This window comes from Phyllostomus hastatus, unplaced genomic scaffold (genome assembly GCF_019186645.2).
Source record: "Phyllostomus hastatus isolate PE091 unplaced genomic scaffold, TTU_PhHast_1.1 phas_contig_38, whole genome shotgun sequence".
NCBI classification, from domain to species: domain Eukaryota; kingdom Metazoa; phylum Chordata; class Mammalia; order Chiroptera; family Phyllostomidae; genus Phyllostomus; species Phyllostomus hastatus.
The window spans coordinates 25,029,106-25,050,949 of NW_025333869.1; the positions used below are offsets into that span (position 1 = coordinate 25,029,106).

The 21,844-nt window shown below is 54.4% G+C and overlaps 1 protein-coding gene across 1 annotated transcript in view; it reads right to left on the reverse strand.

Annotated features, from left to right (window-relative positions):
- CDH23 (cadherin related 23) overlaps positions 1-21,844 on the reverse strand; it is a 412,088-nt gene that overhangs the window by 2,474 nt on the left and 387,770 nt on the right. Inside the window, exons 45-66 of the mRNA XM_045841835.1 lie at positions 20,637-20,762; positions 19,686-19,889; positions 18,037-18,495; positions 14,001-14,117; positions 12,716-12,940; positions 11,808-11,977; positions 11,469-11,606; positions 10,386-10,505; positions 8,293-8,470; positions 7,961-8,172; positions 5,599-5,790; positions 5,336-5,449; positions 4,496-4,625; positions 4,138-4,389; positions 3,898-4,059; positions 2,172-2,428; positions 1,715-1,812; positions 1,170-1,290; positions 1,007-1,086; positions 833-873; positions 654-714; positions 9-138 (exon numbers count right to left, since the gene is read on the reverse strand). Coding sequence (XP_045697791.1) covers positions 9-138; positions 654-714; positions 833-873; positions 1,007-1,086; positions 1,170-1,290; positions 1,715-1,812; positions 2,172-2,428; positions 3,898-4,059; positions 4,138-4,389; positions 4,496-4,625; positions 5,336-5,449; positions 5,599-5,790; positions 7,961-8,172; positions 8,293-8,470; positions 10,386-10,505; positions 11,469-11,606; positions 11,808-11,977; positions 12,716-12,940; positions 14,001-14,117; positions 18,037-18,495; positions 19,686-19,889; positions 20,637-20,762 — 3,587 coding nt within the window. The remainder of the gene's footprint in view (positions 1-8; positions 139-653; positions 715-832; positions 874-1,006; positions 1,087-1,169; positions 1,291-1,714; positions 1,813-2,171; positions 2,429-3,897; positions 4,060-4,137; positions 4,390-4,495; positions 4,626-5,335; positions 5,450-5,598; positions 5,791-7,960; positions 8,173-8,292; positions 8,471-10,385; positions 10,506-11,468; positions 11,607-11,807; positions 11,978-12,715; positions 12,941-14,000; positions 14,118-18,036; positions 18,496-19,685; positions 19,890-20,636; positions 20,763-21,844) is intronic.

Consider the following 21,844-nt stretch of genomic DNA (forward strand, 5'->3'; position numbering starts at 1 on the left):
TGGCTCACGTGGGTGCGGGTGGGGCTGTTCCACAGGTCGGCGATCTCACTCAGGTTCTCCGGCAGGTCGTCCTCGTGCTCAGCCTGGGCGGCCAGTTCCAGGTTCCGGCAGAAAGGATCCAGCCATACTGGGTTGGCCCTGCAGGTGGGGAGTGTGGAGGGGTGAGGCTGGGAGGCTTGAGTAGACAGAGGCTCTACCAGCCTTACCCCTCACCCCTCACCCCTTCCTGTTTCCCTGGCCTGCCAGCTGTAGTGTCTTGCACAGAATAGGGGTTTAGGGGCCAAAGGTAGGCCCCTTGCCCCATGGCACCTGTGGGTGCCTCCTCCCCCTAGGATCCCACTAGAACCAGGACAGGACGACATGCCAATTTGAATGAGCTTCAGTGGAAGCCTTGCTCTGTACCCACCGACCAAAGTCAACTCCCCTCGACCCTTGAACTCAGGGCCTATCAAGGGTGGAAAGCCCAGTTTGGTGAGTTTCTGAGGGTGGAGAGAGTGGGGAGGCTAGCTCACCAGGGGGCGCCGGCACCCCAGGTTTCAGCCAGCCAGCTTCCCTCACTGCTTGGGAGGCAGCAGGGAAGTCGCCGCCTCCTCAGCTGGGTCCTTGGCAGGCCTGCCCAGAGGGCCCCAGGCAGGGCTCGGGGCCGCACTCACCCATCAAAGGAATACTTGTTGGTGTTGGGCATGTCCATGATGTCGATGAAGCCTCGGTTCCCTGCAGGGAGCGGTTGGGGGCATGGAGGGGTGGGAGCCTGGGCCCAGTCCAGGGCCTGTGAGTTCCCCGGAGCCCCTGCTGCCCTCGGACCGCCCCACCCATCACAGCCCTTGCTCACCTGCGGAGCCGGCCACTATGGCTTTGAGTTTCCGCTTGTGTCTGGAGAGAGGCGGAGAGAAGTGCTGGTGAGAGAGGCCGGGACTGGGCTGGCCTCTCAGCGCTGCCTCCTCCCTAGCCACCCCAGGAGCAGGCTGGGCGGCCAGTCTCAGGGCATGGGCGCAGGGTCACTCACACGGTCCTGTAGTACCAGTTCATGAGGATGAAGAGCATGGCAGCCAGGAAGAGGAGAATGGCCAGGACAATGATCGCCATCTGGGGCAACAGGACCAGGCGTGAGCGGGTGAGAGCCCCCAGTGGGGCGAGGGGGCGGAGGGGCAGGTGCCACCCAGGGGTACCTGCAGGGCAGACATGTCGTCGGGCAGCCGGATGGAGATGGCGGGCTGCACGTCCAGCACGTTGTAGTTCCGGAAGAGATTCCGCAGCTGCTCCTTGTTCTCGTCGATCATCTGGATCACCCTGGGCAGGGCAGGGCAGGGCAGGGGGCAGGTGCCTCAGCCCCCCCGTCCCCCAGAAGCAGTCCGACCAGTCTGCTCAGTTCTTGCTTCGGACCCCTGAAGTTCACTCCCACCCCCACGCCTAGCCTTGGAAGATCGAAGCCCACCCAGCTAGGATAGCTTCGTGTCCTACAGGGTTCACCGTCCCTTCATGCAGGATCCTGTCTGGTTCTCACAGCCAGTCTCCCATGCTACAGACAGGAGAGGAAGGCGCAGAGGGGCAGAGCTCTGCTCTGCCCACAGTGTTCTCTCGGGGGCCCGCCCACCTCTGGGTGAGTGCCACCCGGCAGGCCTGACGGTGTTGTCTATGTTTCTGTCGGTGGGTCCCCTCCCCAGTTCCAGGGCAGGGAGGCGGGCCGACAGTCAGAGCACGGACCCCCACCCACCGGTCCACGTCCAGGATGCGGTTGGTTTCTCGGTTCACCACATGGATGAGTAGCTCTGTCTGTGCGAAGTTCACCCGACCCTTCTGATCCACGTGGAACTAGGCAGGAAGGGGCACCACGGGGTGTAGTGAGTGTAAGGCATGGGCTGGGGTGGGCAGGCCTCTTCTCAGAGCCCCTCCTGCCCTGCCCTACCAATAACCCAGCACTACCCCGTGCCCACTGAGGACCCAGCATGATGCCCATCACTTTAGCATGCTGCACCCCATTTTACAGATTAGAAAACCGAGGCCCAGAGGCCTGGAAGGACATTCTCAGGGCTACACAGGTAGGAAATGATTGAGGGGGCATAAACCCCTTCTCATGTGCCTTGCCTCTCCACAATAACCTGTGCCCCCTAGTGGCCTACTACCCCTTCTCCCTCCACTGCCCCCAACCCCGGGGTGGGTTCTGTGGGCACCTGCACGTCGTCGGTGTTGACAATGGCCCCGGTGATGTTGGAGAGCAGGCGGATGAACTCCTCCTCAAAGCCACGCACACGGTCAGGGATCTCGTTGATGACGATCTTGACTCGCTGGTCATCCCTCAGGATGTAGATGCCAATGATAGCCGTGTCGTTGTGTCCTGCCAGGTCCCGGGCCACGATGTCCACCACAAAGTAGCCGGGGCTGTAGGCCATGAAGAGGTCAAAGGTGCGCAGAATGCCATCCACACTCCCTGCAGGAAGAGCCCATGGGTGGGGAGCAGTTCAGGGGCCACCCAGTATCCCTGAATCCCCAGAGGCAGGTGATGCACTGAGGGGAGGCAGCCTGGGCCTGTAGCACCTCGGGCCCAGATGTCTGCAGAGCCCAGTGCCGGCTGCAGCTCAGCTGTTATGTGTGTGGGGGGTAGGGGGTGGGGGCAGTGGGGGGGCAGCCTGCACTGTGAGACCTCCACCTCTTCTGCAGATTTCTAGTGAGCTCTCCTGATCTTTAACTATTGACCCAAGTTGTTACTTAAACATTCTGCATATTAAACAGAACAATTGTGGGGTGTGCTGGCCTGAGGATGATGAGTTTGGGAATCTGGTGTCCATCCCCTACTGGGGTCCTTCTGAGCCTCCTTAGTGTCTGTGTGTATCTCTGTCTCACACACAGTTCAGAATTCCTCCGGAGAGAAATGAGCACAGGAGGCACTGCCCAGGCTTCTCTTAGAAGACAGTAGACATGGGTTTAAAATCTGCTACTTTCCAGCTGGATAACCTGTTGCTGCTTAGCCTCTCTGTGTTTTCGTTTATTAAAACAAGAGCAGAGGGAGTTCAGGGGACCAAGGGAGGCGTCTGGGTGTGTGTTTGGAGGAGGTGGCATATGGACTCGATTTCGAAGGATGGTTGTGGGGAGCACATCTGAAGGCAGAGGTCAAGGTTGGGATGGTACCCCAGGAAGCATAGAGAAGGGACCGAAGGCCCAGCGGAGGATGGTGCAGGGCAGGCTGAAGGAATGGTGTGCAGTTGTGTTTGGCTGGGCACAGGGCCCTGAGGAATAGTAGGGGCTGAGGAACCAGAAAGGGGGGATTAGGAGGAAGATCTGGTGAGCCTTGAATGCCAGGCCAGGAAGTCTGGGTTGACTTCTCCAGACAGAAGATCAGGGAAGGAGTTGGGACTGGAAGTAAGGTAATGGGACATCCACTGGGACACCTTCTAGGACATAACTCAGAGACTCAGCCACCGACCCAGGGAAGCACACAAGCAGACACGCACATTGTAGGTACAAGTATGCTCTTCGGATTGGGCTCCGAGGTGCCTGGCACAGCGCCTCTCACGGAAGGGCGAGGTGCGCAGATGGGAAGTCAGGTGGATGTGTGGAATGGAGAGTGGGAAGGCAGATGGGTGGATGGATGGATGGGCAGACGGGCAGATAAATAATGGGTGGAGGAAGAAATGGGAGGAGAAGGAAAAAAGGAAGTGGGTGGGTAGAGGTAGACATGGATAGGTGGTTGAAAAAAAGGATTAATAAACGATAGGTGACCGGCTAAACAGATGAGAGAGGTACGGGCTGAGTGAATGAATGGAAGGATGGACACGGCCGGCTGGCCAGCCGGCCGTACTCCGGTGCCCGAAGAGACCACCCCCATATCTTCCAGACTGTAGTCAGTGTAGTCAACAGAGGTCTTGGTTGGAGGCCGCCTCTGTGTGACTAGACCCCTACCCATGGTGAAGACCTGGCCCACGTCCTCAGAGTCATTGGCAAATGCCCGGAAGTAGTGAATGGCCAGGATACTGTAGAAGACCAGGCTGTTGTTGCCAATGTCTGCGTCCAGGGCCAGCACCTGGATCAACTCCGAGCCCATCTTGGCGTCAGTGGCCACTCCTGCAGGAATGGGCAGATGGGTGTAAGTGGTAGGCAGGGGCCACCCCCCACCCCGTGCCCAGGCTCCGGCCCTGGCACCTGCAGTGTACTCAGTCTTGGTGAAGCGTGGTGGCTGGTCATTGATGTCCTCTATCACCACGCGCACCTCCTGCAGGCTGAGGTCAGTGACCAGGTCCAGGTCTGGTGAGGGCCCGTGGGGTGGTGTCCAGCTGCGATTGCTTGAAGCCTTGACTATGAAGGTGAAGAGAGCTTCATGCTCCCGATCCAGGTCCTTCAGCACCAGCAGGCGCCCGTCAGGCTGAAGGTGGAAGTTCTTCTCTTCATTTCCAGCTGAAGGTAGGACCATGGCACAGGGTGAGGGGCAGGGCAGGGCAGGGCATATTGGGGTCATCTCCAGCCGTAGGGTAGGGAAGGCACTAGCCCCAGGAGGACCCACCTGCAATGAAGTAGTACACGATGGCGTTGGAGCCCTCATCTGCGTCCACGGCGCCTGTCACGTTGCCCACGAGGGTGCCACGTGGTGAGTGCTCAGGCACTGTCAGCAACTGGTACTGGGGGCTGCCTTTCTGCAGGGGGTAGGGGAAGGGCATCACTGGAGGTCAAGGCAAGGCCCGAGCTCCCAGCTCCTGCCAGAGGGCCCAAGGCAGAGCCATTGTGGGTGCCGAGGAGGTTTATTGTCCACATTTCGTGGGGCACGCAGAATGGCTGTAACCTCAAGGGAACAAAGGCTGGGCCTGGGAGGCCCCAGCTCTGCCCTTAGGGATGTCGCCCAGCAACGTCCTCTATGAGGGCAGGGCTGGGATCTGCACGTTCTCTGAAGTTTCCCAGCGCCTGGACGGACATTTGAATGAAGGGCCACACTGTTTCGTGTGCACACCTGCGTGTGCACACTCATTGAGAGTCTCCAGGGAACCTCACATGCCATGTGTACACAAGAAGGAAAACCCGCCAAGTCACAGAGTCTGAATCATGGTGTGGGCTCAGCCTCGGCTTGGCACAGCAGAGCTGGTTTTCAGGCTTTCCGTGCACCATGCATGCAATTAGGAGGATGTGGCTCCAGCAGTCGGGCATTTTTGTCTGCCTTTTTGACAGCTGAGTAGTGCCTTGAAATAGTAGTTGCTCAATAAATATTTGTTCCCTGAAGTGTATGCAAGGTTTCTGTGGGCAACCTGTGTATATGGTACAGGGTGCACGGGAGAGTATATGCACGTGTGTGCTGGCAGGCAGGGAACCCCTGTGTGGGCGCGACAGGTGCAGGGGTTGGTTGAGAGCTCACTGGAGGCCTCAGGAAGAGGGGCTCATTGTCATCGATGTCATCCAGGGCTACCTGCAGCGGCTGCATGGTCTCATACGGCACTGGCTGGCCCAGGTCGCTGGCCACCAGGATGAGCTGGAGGTGGAGCAGCACAGTCAGAGGAGGAGACAGAGGGCCCCAGGTGGGCATTCCCGGGTCATTGTAGGTGGGGAGGTGGTGACCCTGCACCCAGAGGAGAGCCCCTCCCTCGGCAACGCCCCTCGAGCCGGGCCTCGCCCCCTTACGCTGTACACAGCCTGCTTCTCACGGTCCAGGCGCTGAGCAGTCTGGATGAGGCCGCTGATTGGGTCAATGGTGAAGTACTCCCAGTCCCGGTTGCCCGTGGATTTCAGGAAGCTGTAGCGCACAGCCCCGTTGAGGCCCTCATCCTGGTCTGTGGCGTAGACCTCATACACGTTGGAGCGCAGTGGTATCTCCTGTGGGGGTGGCAGGGAAGGGAGGTTCAGGGGCATCTGGGAGAATCCTGGCTCCCTGGCCCTCATAGAGCTCTCATTCTTCCTCCTCCCGTAGCAGAATGTCCTTGCCGCCTTTCAGCATCCTTAGGAAACGGCCGCTTGCTTGGCTGGATTCTCCTGGAGTCTGAGCATCTGCTAGAACATCCCTTCCCTCCGCCCCTAGCCAAGGCCACTGCCCATGGGTGGTTCAGCCTAGGGTCCACCTCTCTCAGCGTGCTCCACCTCTCTCAGGGTGACCACCCTTCCAGGGGCTCCCCTCATCCCTCCCACCCCACTGCGTGCTAAGATTTAGAAGAGGCATCCAAAGCTGAGGCCACGGCCACTCTCTGTCCTCGGCGCTGTCTCGCTCTCTGCTACCCCAATCACAGGAGCGCTAAGTATCCCCGAACAGCACCATCCACACAGTGGGGTGCCTAAAAACGGGGGACAGCCAGGTAGGGTGACAGACTGGATGTAGACTGGACACCTGGGCTCTAGTCTGTTACCGACACAAAGTGACCGGGACCTGCCACTTCACCTCTCTGAGCTCAGCGTCCTGAATCCCTTGAGTTAAGTCAAAGATGTCAAAACCCTAACTGACGTCATACAGTGACCCACGCATGAGAAAGCTGCTCAGGGCTCAAGCAAAAGAGCAAGTTTCTTTGCTTTTAGTTGAAAAATGACCAGCTCAGCGTGGTTTCACTGCTTATCTCACTGATCATGACCATCAGAAACTCTGAATGACACTCACAGCTAATGAGCAGAAAGTGGGGAGACAAACAGGTAATTCACAAATGCTGGTAGTTTGGGAGACGTGAATCTTTCAAAACAAGGGGCCCTTGAAGGGAAAAGGTTACTAAATGGGACCTTTGGTGTGGAAAAGGACCAGATGATTATGAATTTCTACCCTGCCTCATTCCACAACAAGGATTCAAGGCAACTTACAAGAAAGTGTAAATCATAAGAGTGAACAAATAAAAAAATTAGGGTAGAGAAAAGAAATGTTTGGCTAGAAAACGGGAACTGAGGGGCGGGAGGCAAGGCGTGCCTGCTGGTACCGTGCAGGGCCAGGGCCACTCAAGGCGAGCCCAATGCTCTGGGTTCCCCCGAGGGCAAAGCCCAGAGGACCGCTCACACATTCCAACAGACACGGGGAAAGCAAAGCACATACAAAGCACAGTGTTTCCTAGAGCTTGGCCTGGCAGAAACTTCTCCCATGGTGCCTTAAAGAGGACACAGAATGACCACAAGAGTTTGATGCTAGCCCTGGCTGGCGTAGCTCAGTGGATTGAGCACGGGCTGCCAACCAAAGTGTCGCAGGTTCGATTCCCAGTCAGGGTACGTACTTGGGTTGCAGGCCACGGCCCCCAGCAACCGCATATTGATGTTTCTCTCTCTCTTTCTCCCCCCCTTCCCTCTCTAAAAATAAATAAATAAAATCTTAAAAAATATATTAAAAAAAAAGAGTTTGATGCTGACGTTCTGAGATGCAGAGACATGCTGACATTTGGGAGCAAAGAACATGTGGGAGCATCCGGGGCCGGGGCGCTGAGAGGAAGGAGGGGAGCAGACAGACAGAGGAGTACTTCCTGATCTTTACAAGGCGATCTTTAGAGCAAGGAACGAAGAACTGGAGAGGTTCCAGAAGCCCAGGCACTTCCCCTTGCTGCTTATTTTGATGCCTGTCCTCACCTCCCAGGCTGTCTACACTGTGGTATTGGCAGGAACAACGGACAGACGGAAGGGGCCTGTATGTTTATTTTGAGACAAGTTGGGGGAAGTGGGTTTTCGGGGATACTGTTCCCCTTGGCAGACGTCTAGGAGCGGGAGATGGAAGGTCTTACTAGTTTCAGTCCCATTTTGCAGATGAAAAAACAAACTCAGAGAAGTCACTTGCTCAGAGATTTGGCTGGTAAGTGACAGAGTTGAAGTTGAACCTGAGACCTTCTGCTGACACAGCCCGTATTTCTGACGCTGCTCAGTGCTGCCCTGTGTGGCGCCGAGTAAGTCCTCTCCCTCTGCTGGCCTCAGCTTCCCCGCCTCCTCGAGGGGACCTGCCCTTTCCCTCTCCCAGGAGTGACTGCAGGAGGAGGCGGGCTGGGTTTTGGAAGCGCCGTGTGGGCAGGCAGGAGACCCTGGGAGACAGCCGTACCTCTTTGATGTGGAGAATGGTGCCGTTGGGGGGGCGCACAAAGACGGGGCGGTTGTCGTTGACATCAATGACCTCCACCAGGAGCATGGTCGTGCCCCAGAGTGGGGGCTCTCCGCCATCCGTGGCCACCACGGTCAGGTTGAACCTCTCGTAGGAATGTAGTGGCCGCCTTGTGGTCACCAGGCCTGAGTCCACATCCACGTGGAAGGCCTCTGGCAGGTGGGCAGAGAGCAGGGCATGGCTCTGGCCGAGACGTCCTTCCCGGGGCAGCCTGCCTCCCCCACCCCCACCCCCACCCCCAAGGCACCTCGAGTAGGGACCAGGCCACGTACCCTCACCAGGGCCCTCCAGTGAGTAGGACAGCTCCGCATTGGAGCCCTCATCCTGGTCGGTTGCCATCATGGTGATGACCGAGGTGCCTGCTGGTTCGTTCTCGTAGACGCTGGTGCTGTACTGGGGCTTGGAGAACTGTGGCCGACAGTCATTGACGTCTAGCACCTGAATCACCACCTGCGGGGAGGTTGAGTTCAAAGGTCAGGTGCATATTGGGGGCTACTTCAGGTGACCCAGTTACATAGGAGTAAGAAGAGGTGGACAGGGCATGCCCTTAGAGTCTGACCTCAAACAACTTATTTAACCCCCTGAGCCTCAGTTTCCTTAGTTATACTTTGGGGACAATACCTTTTTTTTAATCCTCACCCAAGGATATGCTTATTGATTTGAGGGGGCGTGGAGAGAGAAACATTGATGTGAGAAACATTGCCCTAGCTGGTGTGGCTCAGTGGATTGAGCACCGGCTTGAGAACCAAAGGGTCGCTGGTTCAATTCCCAGTCAGGGCACATGCCTGGGTTTTGGGCCAGGTCCCCACTGGGGGACGCATGAGACGCAACCACACATGGATGTTTCTCTCCCTCCTTTTCTCCCTCCCTTCTGCTCTCTAAAAAATAAATAAATAAATAAAATCTTAAAATAAAAAAAAAGAAACATTGATTGGTTGCCTCCCATATACACCCTGATCGGAGATCGGACCTGTACCTAGGCATGTACCCTGACAGGGAATCAAACTCTCAACCTTTTGGTGTACAGGATGAGGCTCCAACCACCTGAGCTACCTGACTGGCTGTGGGGGGTGGGGGTCACAATATATCTTCCCTCTCAGGGGCTCGTGAGGCTCACCGTGATGATGTGCTGTGTTCTGGACTGTGATGCTACGTGTGCAGTGCTGGCCTGAGGAAACGCCCAGGGCTCCACGGTGATGAGCAGGTGCTATGTGCCTGGGCCCCAGCAAGGAGCCCTCTCGCCCACCTCCTGCTCTGCCCTTTGCTCCCCCCATCCCCCCTGCCCCAGCCCCATGAATCTCACTCCAACCTCTGTACCGGGATTCTGGGCGATGGTTCCTCCACCCCTGAAGGCCTGCTCTTGACAGGGGTTTGTACCAGGCCTGGGACTTGGCTCTCTCTGATGGCCCTGCAGCCCAGGCAGGTCCTGTGCACATATCAGGCCAGGAGGCCTTTTTCCCCCCTGGTTGCTGTGGCCCTGCCTGGCTGCATCCTCACCAGAGCTTTCGACAGCAGTGATTTTAAGAGCTCCTTTCGGTGAACAAAGCATTTTCCGATCCCCCTCCCCCACTGCCCGCATTGCCCGCCCCCCACCCCGCCCCGCACACCACTGCCCTGGGAGAGAGGCAACCTTAGTCTTCTGACTCCAAATCCTGTTCTTTTCCCCACACAGCCCACGGCCCTGTGCCCGGGACAGGATCCGGGTGTGTGCGAGTGCTCCCAGACCCTGCCTGCCTCTGCTGAACGGAACCTGCCCACCCAGCTTCTTACCTCCTCTCCTGGGAGAGTTTTTGTTTTGAATGGGTGGGTAGGTTACTGTGGGTAACTGGAGGAACTGAATGCAGAAAGATGACTGGACAAGGTAGAAAGAAGGGGGAATAAAGAAAGGGAAAGCAAAGTCTCAAGGAATAGAATTTTGGATGAAAATGGGGTCGAGCTTGGAAGGTGGGACACCGGCCTCAGAGCAACTGTGTGGACACTAGAACTGGGGCTGTGAGTTTGGTCCCTCGTGACTGTGCTTTAAGACACATGGATGAAGATAATCGCTGTAATTATGTTTGGTTGCTGGGCTGTGCTTCCTTCAATGAGACACCATGGAGACACTTGGCCCCGTGGAGCCCGGGGTTTATTTGGGTTACACCCAAGGATGTTTAGCTGCTTTAGCAGCGTTTTGGCACAAGAGGTTTCTGCTAGAGGCCTGTCTCCCTAAGCCACAGCCGTGGTGACCCACCCAGCTGAGCTCTTGCCTTTTCCTTCCTGTCACCATGTCTCTAAGGGGACCAGGTGGCTTTGCAGTAGCCAGTCTCTAAAGGCTTTTCTTGCTGCTTCCACAACCCCAGTCCCGGGCCTAGCCTGCATCTCTCACCTGCACAGAATTCTCTCGACGGTTGCTGGCTATATCCCCAGGGTTGTCTTTGGCCACAGCAGTCAGGATATGGTGGTCCTTCCTCTCCCGGTCCAGAGAGGACAGCACATAAATGTCACCCTAGTAGGAGGAGGGTGGAATCAGGTCCTTCATGAACTCAACCAGTATTTGCTGAGCATCTACTGCATGTCAGACACTACTCCGGGCTCTGGAGATACAGCAGTGGACAGGAGAGACAGCAGCCCCAGTCCCCATGGAGCTCTCATTCTAGTGGCTCTTCTTGCCCTCACTACCCCAATTCACCTGGAGACAGGACAGACGGCCCAGGATGGAGCTTACTGCCCAGCCAGGTATATGGTTGTCTGCCATAAATATTCACTGCGCACAGTGCTGGGCTAGGGGCGTGTCTGACTGTCCACACCAGGCAGCAAGCACAGAACACTACCGAGAGGGTGGAATGCAGAGGGATGGGGCCGGGGGAGGGGGGTGGGAGGGAAAATCTAATTCCAGCCCAGCAACTGGGAAAGGCCCTCAGGCTGCAGGGCGCTCTGGGTACTGAAACAGCAGCTTTGAGCCTGTTCGCAGGCATGTGAAACCATTGCCCGTCTTTTCTCTTGAGTTCCCACGCTCCCACAAGTCTGAGACTCTTGGGAGCCCGGGGGGTGTGCTGAGTGTAGGGCCGAATTTCCAGCAGGTGCTCCCACATTGTGCTCCCACACTGTGCTCCCTGTCTGCAGAGCTGCCTGTGCCTTTCACGTGACAGTTTCAAAAAGCAGTTCCATGGACTTGAATCAAGCTTTCTAGTGTGCTGGGGACACATATCAGAAGTTTTGTCCCATAAAGGGTCACTTCCAAAAGACTTTGGCCACCTCCTTCCATGTCTGCTGGGACAGAAAGGCCTCAGTCCATGGGATGTCTGGGACTCTGGGAACAGGGCTTGCTGGCTTGGCTAAAAACCTCTGACGTTATAGAGCTCCAGGTGGCAGGACACAGAAAAGGGGGGATAACTACAATACTTCTGGTGGCTTCTCAGCCCTTTCCACTCCCCACGCCCCAAAGCCATGCTCTCCATTTCCAGCTCACCGTGGTGGGGTTGATGGCAAACTTGCCCTCTCCATCTACGAGGCTGTACTCAATGAGGGCAAAGTTGCCTGAGTCCGCATCGGTAGCGCTGACTGTCAGGACGACTGTGCCCACGGGTGCATCCTCAGAGACGGCTTCCTGGGCAGGGGGAGAGCGTGGGCTGCCATTAGTCCTCCGGTCTAGGAACTCACTGATATAGACAGCCCAGGGCATCAAGCTGCTCATGGGGTGGTCATTCCCATGAGGCTCAGAGGCTGGCAGGGTGGTAGTGAAAGATGACCAAATACCCCAAGGAATGGGCACAGGTCCTAGACCCAGCTTGTTGGCCTGGCCACCCACCTGGTAGGAGGGCTGGTCAAATATGGGGTTGTTGTCATTGACGTCCACAATCTCCAGGTAGACAGGGATCTCAGCCGCCCGGGGTGGCGACCCATTGTCTGAAGCCCTCACAGTAAAGTTGAGCCAGTGTACCTCCTCATAGTCCACCGTCCGGTTGGCAATGACCTTCCCTAAGACACAGAGGCACACCAGTACCATTTTTGACATTTCCTCACTTACGAAGTTCTCCACAACATGAAAAGAAGGATCTAGAGCTCTGAGGGGCAGGTGTGGTCCCTTGAAGAAGGAGGCTGGCCAGGAGCAGTGCCCAGTGGCAGGTCAGAGGGCTGAGAGCAACCGGCATCCAGCTGTTCTCTTTCCTGGAGGGGCGAGAAAGCTCTTTCCAAGTCAGGTAGATGAATATCAACATGCCCGAGATCTCCTCTGGGATACTCCCTCTTGGCCTTCTTGCTTCCTAAGTGATACTCACCTAGTCAGCCCTCCATACCCTCGGGTTTCACTCTGCTGTTGGTTAGACCTGGGGTGTGGAGCTGTGCATATGGACAGACGGCTGACAATGGGACTAGAGCGTCCGTGGATTCTGGTGCCCACAGCGGGTCCTGGAACCCATCCCCCTCAGATACCTAGGGGTGAGTGCAGTGTACGCTCGCCTGGTGGAGTATTCCAGGTCTCCAGCAGACCTTAAAGCGGCCTTCCGTCTCAACCTGGGACAGGGTACTCTGTTCTTTCCTCTACTTTGGACATCTGGGAGTGACTGGAATGTTGGCCATATTGGCTCTGGCCCAGCCTACTGAAGGGCCATGGTGGGGCTCAATTGGAGGGTGAGAAGTGGGGGCCAAGGCCCCTCTGGGAAGTTACACAGGCGCACACATGTCTGCCAGCCCTCCTCGGGCAGATGTCCCACCTACCCGCTGAGGAGTCTTCTAGCTGAACATAGCCTGGGGGCACCAGGTCCAGCAGGGTGTAGGTGATCAGCCCATTGAGGCCCTTGTCGGGGTCCACAGCTGCTACAGCGATGAGCGTTGTGCCGGGGGTGGCCCCTTCCAGGACCTTCTCTGTGTAGTAGGTGATCCCCAAGGGCTTGAACTGGGGTGTGTTGTCATTGACATCCAGGATGTTGACTGTCAGCTTGGCTGAAGTGAAGGCAGGGGGTGAGGGTGATGTGAGGGCCACCAATGTGGCTGGGCCACGCCTTCCTAGGTTTCAGCTATGCCTAGAGAGGGGGGCTGCATCTCACAGCCCTCTTGGGATCCCCGAAGCTTGACCCGACCCTTGAGTGGTGGCACATGACCCTTTCTTTTGGTCTGGCCTCTCATTCTTCCATAGGGCAAGGAGCTTGGGTTCTACCAACAAGCTGAGTAACCTTGGTGGAGCCCCTGACCCTACTGTGCCTCAGTTTCCTAACCTGTCTAAGGAGACCCTTTCCATGATTCAGCCTTCTGTCTCCTGTCTGAGTGATGTCTGGGCCCTCTGCCCTCTGAGTATAGGACATACAAGAAGTGACCAACTTTGCCCTTCCTTCCCATCAGGGGGAGAGGAGTTGGTCCTCTGGGCTACAGAGATAAGCAGATGATATCTGCCAGGCCTATTTCCCCACCCCGTAGCTGTCCTTATCTCCCGGCAGAGGCCATTTGAGGCTACCCGTCCCTCCACTTCCCTCCCTACTCTTCACTTGTCCCACAGAAAAGTCCATGCCTCTGGCAGCTCCTCCCAGCTCACGCCTCAGCCTGCAGGCAAGATGGCCCGGGCTGGCGTGCAGAAGGCAGCGTCCGCGCCCCTCTCTTTCCTGTCACAGTGCCTGTGCACCCCAGTGTGGTGTCTGTGGGATCAAATAATCTTTCCTTGTGCTTCTCTTCCTCTGGGCTGACTCTGTGGCTTCCTATCAGATCTGAGGTTCCTGTCTCACATGACAGTCACACCCTCGCTACCAACTCTGACAATGGATTACACCCTAAGTCTCTGTAACCCTCCTTTTCTCAGTTCTCACCCAGTCTCCACCAAGCCTCCCTCCCAGTCTGAGCCTTGGGGTTCATGAACACACACAATTCTGGGTTCTGCATCCCCTACTGCTGAATTCTGCTTAGTAACTGGGACACACAGCCACCCTGGGCCAAGCCTGTGCCATTCCCAGCCTGCAACCCCACCCTCATCAGCTCTGAGTAACCAGTGGAAGATGACTGTGGGGAGACTCACCATTTGGCATGCTGACAGCACGCTCTGGTAGGTCACTGGCATTGTCAATCACCGACAGAGTGACCTCATAGGTGGCAACCAGCTCCCGGTTCAGGGGGGACTTCACCATTACAGACCCTGAAGACCAGATCAGGTCAGGTTCACCCTGAGGGAACCTCCTAAAGTCTGGCCCTCCTAGGGGTGCGCCTGGCCAATCTGCCCAATTCCCATCAGGGACAATGGTCCTCAATGGATCTGGGTCTTGCTGGTTTCATCTTTGGCTGAAACCAGCAAGCGGGGAGAGACCATAGCCTCCTGTGGGTTGGGGCACATCACTCATTGCTTACTAGACAGTGACCTTGGGCAAATTACTTAATCTTTCCATACCTCTGTTTCCTCATCCGTAAAATTAGGATAATTACAGTACCTACCACACAGGGCTATTTGGAGCATCATAACAATTAAATGAGCATAAAGGGCTTAGAACAGTGCTTGGCAGATAGAGAATGCCATACAATTGCTTATTTAAAAAAGTGCTTGTATTCTACACAATGTGAATATATGGAACACTACACTTTAAAACAGTTAAGATAGTAAATTTTGTTATGTGTATTTGATCACTATTTAAAGAATACTTATATTCTATGGAGATCAAGTGTAAAGGAAGTTCAAGGCCAATAAAACCATTGAGTGGGCTCTCTGGAGGGGACAGCGATGGAACAGGCTGGACAGTCGGGACTACTTCCTGGTTTCCATTAAGTAGAGGATGACATGGAGTGACGGTGGGGAAGGAGCATCGACAGCCCTGTGTTAGAACCAGCAAGGGGCTTCTTGTTGTCTCCCACCTGCTGCCTCTCAGAGTCCCTGCCTGCTCCCAGTCAGAGGATCCCTTTAGAGACTTAGGCTCGAACTGGACAGATCTAGTTTGGCTGATCTCAGGGTTGTTCTATTCAGACCTCTGCTTTCTGCCTGTTGAAGGATCTGGTAGCTCCTCTTCCCATCTGCCTCATCCTAGGGCGATTCCTTCTCTCTCCCTTTCCAGTCCCCTCTCAGGCATTGGGGTCTCTGGGATTCCCTTTCCCCCATGGCAGATCCCCCTTCTTGGCTTCTGGCCTCCTCAGGTCCCCAGCCATGGGGAGGTCACTTACCCTGGGCCGCTGCCTCCTCCTCCTCCTCTTCCTACTCTCGCTCCCTGTCCCCGAGGCTGGGGAGCGAGGATGGGGAGAGGGTGGCTGCATTCAGTCTGCAAAGGCTGGGCCACAGCCTTGGCCTGGCCCCACAGGATGGGGAGGGTGGTGGGGGTGCGGTGGGTATGGAGGAAGGCAATGGGGTGAAGCAGAGAAGAGATGAGGTGGGAAGTGACAGAGAAACAGCTCAAACCTGTGGGCCTGCCAGCCGTGAGGAAGAGAGAAGAGGGTTAACATCAGTTAGTTCAGGGTGCAGAGGGGATGGAACAGAGCAGGGCATGGGGACGATGGGGCTCAGTGCAGACTAGGGCAGGAAGTTTGGGAGGGAGGTTGTGAGGGGAAGAGGCAGAGGGGAAGGAAGCCAGGGGAGGAAGAGGGAGCCCATTTGGTAGGAGAGGGAGGAGGAAGGAGGGTGAGCAAGAAACATGGGGAGAGCAGAAGGAACAGGGGGTAGAGAAGACACTGGAAAGAAAAATAGAGAGAAAAGAGTCAGTCAGAGGAAAGGAGAACAGAAAAGAGAAAAGTGGTAGTGCATCAGTATTGCACAGTGTCAGGTTGGGCCAGGTGGGGAGCAGCTCTCCATGGTCCTGACTAACCGCTGCAGCGGGAATTTTGCTAACCTGGGACCTGGCTTAACCTTTTTGACTTCTAGTGCTCATAGTGTTTCTGGCTTCTTCTTCCCTTAGGCCTCAGATGCAGACTGAGTTAATCACATTCTTTGGTTCATTGCACAATATGTTATTGGGACTACTCTTGTTTTATGTATGTATCTATTCCCTTTTATTCCAGTACTGCTTACCTCTTCCCTTCTCTAGGGCAATCACTGTAATGCATTAAAAAATCATGTATTGTTTTGTGTCTATGTCTTTATGCAAATGGGATTCTGGTACACAAGGTCTGTCCAGAAAAATCCCAGCCGTTGTTTCTTTTTAAATATTTTATTTATTTATTTTTAGAGAGAAGGGAAGGGAGGGAGGGAGAGAAACATCAATGTGTGGTTGCCTCATACGTTCCCCTTACTGGGGACCTGGCCCACAGCTCAGGCATGTCCCCTGACTCAGAATCAAAATGGGGACCCTTTGGTTCACAGGCTGGCACTCAATTCACTGAGCCACACCGGCCAGGGCCAGCCATTGTTAATATAATGAGAATGGTTTGTGTGACATCTGTGTAACCTGGCAGCCAAGGAGAGTGGGCTGGAATGTGCATGTGTAAACAATGATGACCTCATTGTACTAGTCAATGGAGGTGGTAGACACCATTGAGTGAGCATGTGTGTCTATTGGTGTGTGTACATTTTGGATGAGTATTCAAAATGACTGAGCAAATACAGTAAAAAATCTGCATCAAATTTTGCATTAAGCTTGAATGGTCCTCTGTGGAAACTATGTGGATGATCCAGAAGGTCACAGCTATGGGCAAATGGCGATTGGCAGCTTCATCATGAAAATGTAACTGCTTATGCATCACATCTTATGCAGGTTTTTTGTGAAATGTCAAATCACCCAGGCAACTCAGCCCCACTACAGCTCAGATTTGGTGACCTGTGACTTCTGGCTCTTCCCAAAACTAAAATCACCTTTGAAAGGGAAGAGATTTTAGATCATTGATGAGATTCAGGAAAATACGACAGGGCAGCTGATGGTGATTGGGAGAACTGTGTGGGGTCCCAAGGTGTCTACTTTGAAGGGGACTGAGGCATCCTTATCCTATGTACAGTGTTTCTTGTATCTTGTATCTTCTTCAATATATGTCTCTATTTTTTCATATCGCATGGCTGGATACCTTCTGGACAGACCTCATATATATATATATATCCCATCCTATTTCTTACTATTTTCAGTAAGTATTTATTTTTAAGGTCTACCCACATTGCTCTGTGTGAGTCTAATCTGTTGCTTCTAACTGATGCCTGGTACCCAGGCCGGGCACCCCAGTGTTGTAATCTCCAATTTCTGAAGGGTGGTGCCCCGCTGGCCTCCAACTCCCACCACCAACACTGCAGCGAATACCCTCAGATCACTGACCGGAGGATTTCCTGGGAAATTCTACCCAGGAGCAGAGTTGCTGGGTCATAAGGCACGAGTGCGCTTTGTGTGTTTCAGTTGCTGCCTAGTTGGTGGACTTGGTCTGAACGCCCACAGTAGCGTGTGAGGGTTCTGAGGTCCCCACACTTTCACCAGTACCCAGTACTATTCATCATCCTCATGTCTGATAATCACACTTGGAAAACTGATTTCTCATTGCTATTTTACTATGAATTTCTCTAAGTAACAACAGTTTTTTAGCACTTTGTATAATAATAGCCGTGTTAGTTTTTCTGTTACTGCTCTGGGATTTCTAGGAAGTATATGTGGGCGGTCCCATGTTCTTTCCTTAACTTCCCAGAGGAGCAAAAAACTGAACTTTTGGGAAAATGATCAAAACTACAATAAACTGCATAAATCACAAAAGATAGGCCACATTTCTCTTCATTTTGTGATCGTGTAAGGAAATCATTAAAGATACATGTATATATCTTACAGACAATTTACATGGCAAATATACATATTAAAGAAATGCATATTAAAACAAGGTACCATTTTCCTTGAAAATTATAAACATAAAAACTTTCTAATATTTAATGCTAGCAAGAATGTGGTGAGAGAGGCACTCTCCTACTGAGAGGCTGAGAGGCTGAGAATCAGAAAGACGGGAGCTGGTGAAGGGAGGAGGGAGAAGAGAAAGCGAGGGGGGAGCATGGGCGGGCGAGGTGGAAGGGAGGAGTAGGGGGAGAGAGCACAGAGGGGGAGGGTCAGGAAGAAAGCAGAGCGCACAGAACCTGGGGCGGGAGCTGGGAGTGGGGCCCAGTGGGGAGCAGGCCCTTGTACCTGTGTTGATATTCACAGCAAAGGCGTCCTCCTGGTCGGGCACCAGGCGGTCAGTGTCGTCCTTGGCCACAATGCCGATGATGTGGTACTCCAGCTTTGGGTTAAGGTCACGGTCGATGGCTGTGACATTGGCAATGACAGTGCCTGGCTCGGCTGACTCCAGCACGCTCACCGTCTGGATGGGGTTGAGGAACTCGGGGCGGCAGTCATTAATGTCGTCGATAAGTATAGTGATGATGGCTGTGCCCGAGAGAGGCACAGTGCCCCGGTCAGTGGCCACCACTGTCAGCCTGTAGGATTCCTGCTCCTCCCTGTCAATGGTGACATTGCCAACGCGGATGACCCCCGTGACTGGGTGGATGAGGAAGCGGTCCTGAGCCCCAGCTTCTATTCGGTAGATGAGCTCCCCATTGAGGCCACTGTCCTCATCGGTGGCTGTGACCTGAAGCACTGAGAATCCTAGGGGGGAGGGGGAACGGGGGGGGGTACTTGAGCACAGGGGCTGCTTCTGGAAACCTCACAGCAACACGCGCTGCCTGGCAGTTCACGAGGCCCCTTCTCACCGCGGCCTTGCCGGCACGTGTCTTTTACACACTCATTACGTTTGCAGCACTGTAGGAAAACAGCATCTTACTTTACATTACGTTCTTTAATTATTTGTGAGTTGAACCCTTTTTAATGGTTTAATAATTAGTTGTATCTTCTCTTTTGCAAATTGTATGCTTTTTCCTGCCCATTTTTGTCAATTTATACCAATTATGAAATTATGATAACTTGTGACAAATATATTTTTTTAGTTTGTTGTTTGCCTTTCAGTATTGGTTATTATTTGATATAAAGAAGTTTAAATGTATATGCCCCCAAATTTAATATTTTTCCTTTTTTAAGGTCTCCTGTTTCTTGTATGCTTAGAACATTCTCATTCTAAAGTCAGATAAATATTCACTTGAAGCTTCTTTATCTTATTTTTTAAATGTTTTCTACTTTTTAATCTTTTTTTAGAATGTCTTTGGCTTTCATTTTGGTGTCTTATATTGGATAAGAATCTAGACTAAATATTAATAGATGTTTTGCATACCTAATAATTAGTTTTCATTATGGGTTTCATTATTTCCTTTGTTACATCAATATCACATTCTTTAATCTCCTGGTATCTGCTTCTGGCGTACTTTGTCTCAGACTTGTGTGCTCATATTACATGGTTTTAAATACTGTAGTTCTGTAATATGTTTTAATATCTGGTAAGGCAGGTCTGGCTTTGTTATATATATATATATATATATATATATATATTTTAAAATGTTCTCATTCTCTCAGATGACTTTCAGAATCAAATTTACTCCCAAAATCATATTTGATTTTGGTGGGAATCACATCAATCCTATTTTGACTTTAAAACAGTGTTTTCATCCAGGAATGTATCTTAGTAATTTTGTTTTGCAGACGAGAGACTGTGGATCAGAGAAGGGAAGTGGGGGGGACTTGGGTCTCCCGACTCCCTGTCCAGCGCTCTCTCCACCCATTGTGCCGCCTGCTTTCTCCCGCTGAAGGTGAATTCTGCTCCAACCAGTGAGGCTCCATTCAAACCCCCTGGACCACCAGCCAGCCCCTGCCTGGGGACCGGGGCCTGTGCCCTGCACCCTGCTTACCTGGTGGGCAGTTCTCCAGCAGGTGGATAGTGAGGGCAGCGGGGCTAAAGATGGGCCAGTTGTCATTGTCATCCAGGATGGTGATGATCAGGTCAGCTGTGCCGTTGAGCAGCCCGATGTCCTCAGCCAGCAGCAGCAGCTCCAGGACAGGAGGTGAGAAGGCCTCCCGGTCAATGACAACACCTGACTTCACTGTCACCACGCCTGACACCCAGTGCCATCAGCCGGGTAGATGCAAAAGAAAAGGGGTGCAGTGGGGAAAGAGGGCGAGAGCCAACCAGGAGGGCACATTGAAAGACCCGGGCACAAGGTGTGAAAGAGATGAACGGGCAGAGAAAGCAGCAAATGACTTTCTTCCCCAAAGGCTCGATAGCCGATACTTAGGGAGGTCCCCAGGCGCCAGTCCTCTGGGATTGTCCCGTCCCCAGGTGCCCTCTGCAGTTCTACAGAGCCCTGCCTGGGATGAGCGGCCCAAGGTGGAGGACTGACCCGCTGCACTGAGAGAGGTGCTAGTATATCTCTCCTTGGTGCTACCTGTCACCGAATTGACCTGCTGTCTAGGACCCGACCAATGTGACATGGACTCTGGGGAGCTTTGGGTCTGGTTTGAGGACAGAGCTTTGGCTGCTCCTGGCTGACGAGGGACCTGAGCCTCTGGCCTGGGCATGGGGAGAAGGAGGGAGTGTGTTGGGGGCTCTCTGTGTAGGCTGAGAGTTTGTGCACTAGCAGGTCCCTTCTGTGGTCCCCCAAGCCTCCTCCTTGGTCTCCTCACCTGGCCCATAGGTGGCCTAATACAACTGCAAGACTGGGGCTCTGAGGCCTGGGGTCTCCATGAAGAGCCAGGTCCAGAACTGAGAAGGGAGGCCCTAGGTCCAGCAGCAGCCCCCCTCCCACCCCAGCTGGAAGACACAGAGCCTGGCTGGGAGTGCTGGGGGCATGGAGGGGCCTCACCTGTACTGTTGTCGATGTCAAAGAGGCCACTCTGGGCACCCAGCAGCTGGTAGGTGACCACGGCATAGACGTCCAGGTCCGCATCGAGGGCCAGGATGGGCCCATTGAGCACCGTGAGGGGGGTCCCTGGGCCAGGGGAGAGGGGTCACTGCAAGGCCAACCTGGCCCCCCGCCCCCTCCCCCGCCCCTTTCCGGTGAGCCATGGCTGACAATGAATGAGAGGGAGGGAGGTGAGGTGGACGGGGTGAGGAAGCCCTGGCCGGGCTGCGGCAGCCTTGGCAGACTGACGCAGATGCCTGGGGAGCGGCCTCAAAGCCCTGCTGGGGAGAAAACACAACAGTGGTGAGGAAGCCCCTCCGGCCCGCCAGGAGCATGCCTGCCTTCCCAGCAGCCTTTGAGGCTGACCACTCCAGGAGAGGGTCTCAGGGCTCTCTGACATCCCTTCCCTGTGTGTGGGCCCTATCAAGGTATGCACACCCTTCCACATGGGTGTACACCATGCTTTATACAGGTGTCCGACCATACATGACCAGAAATCCACTTATATGCACAGGACTCTGTGTTCACGTGACCACGAGTATGCACACGGGAGCACTCGCAGGCCTGGGTGTCCCCTGGTTGTGCACCTGCCTGCCTCTGCTGGTGGACACATTTGTACACAGAGCGCACTGTGTAGGCACCCACATGCCTGTGTGTGTCTGTGCACGCGTGCGAGCCCACACATATGCCTTGCCATGAACATGAACTGGCGCCTGTGTGAGCATACACACTGGGTAGGGGGACACCCAGCCAGAGACAAGGAGTTTCCCAGTTCATCTCTTTCCTACTTAGAATCTGAGCTTATGGGCCTGGGGAGGCTGGAGGTGGAGTGAGGGGACCTCTTTGGGGGGCAGTGAAAAGGAGGAAGGTGAGACTGGCCAACGCCTGTGCTCAGAGCAAGAGCTGTGCTGGTCTGTGGCAGGCCCTGGACCCCGCCTGGGGTGGAGGGAACAGGGCAGGTGGGCTTGCCCCTATCCTGGGTAGTCCTCACACTTAACTCCCCCTCAGGAGGGGGGCGGGGCCGAATTCACACCACTTTGAGGACAAGTGACCGCTTCTAACCAGACCTTGGCCTCTTTGGAGGCCTGGCACCCTGGGCCCACCAGCCCCTCAGAGCTGCTCCCCTCCCTCCTGCCCACACTCTCCTGCACCCGCTGGCTCTGTTGTTC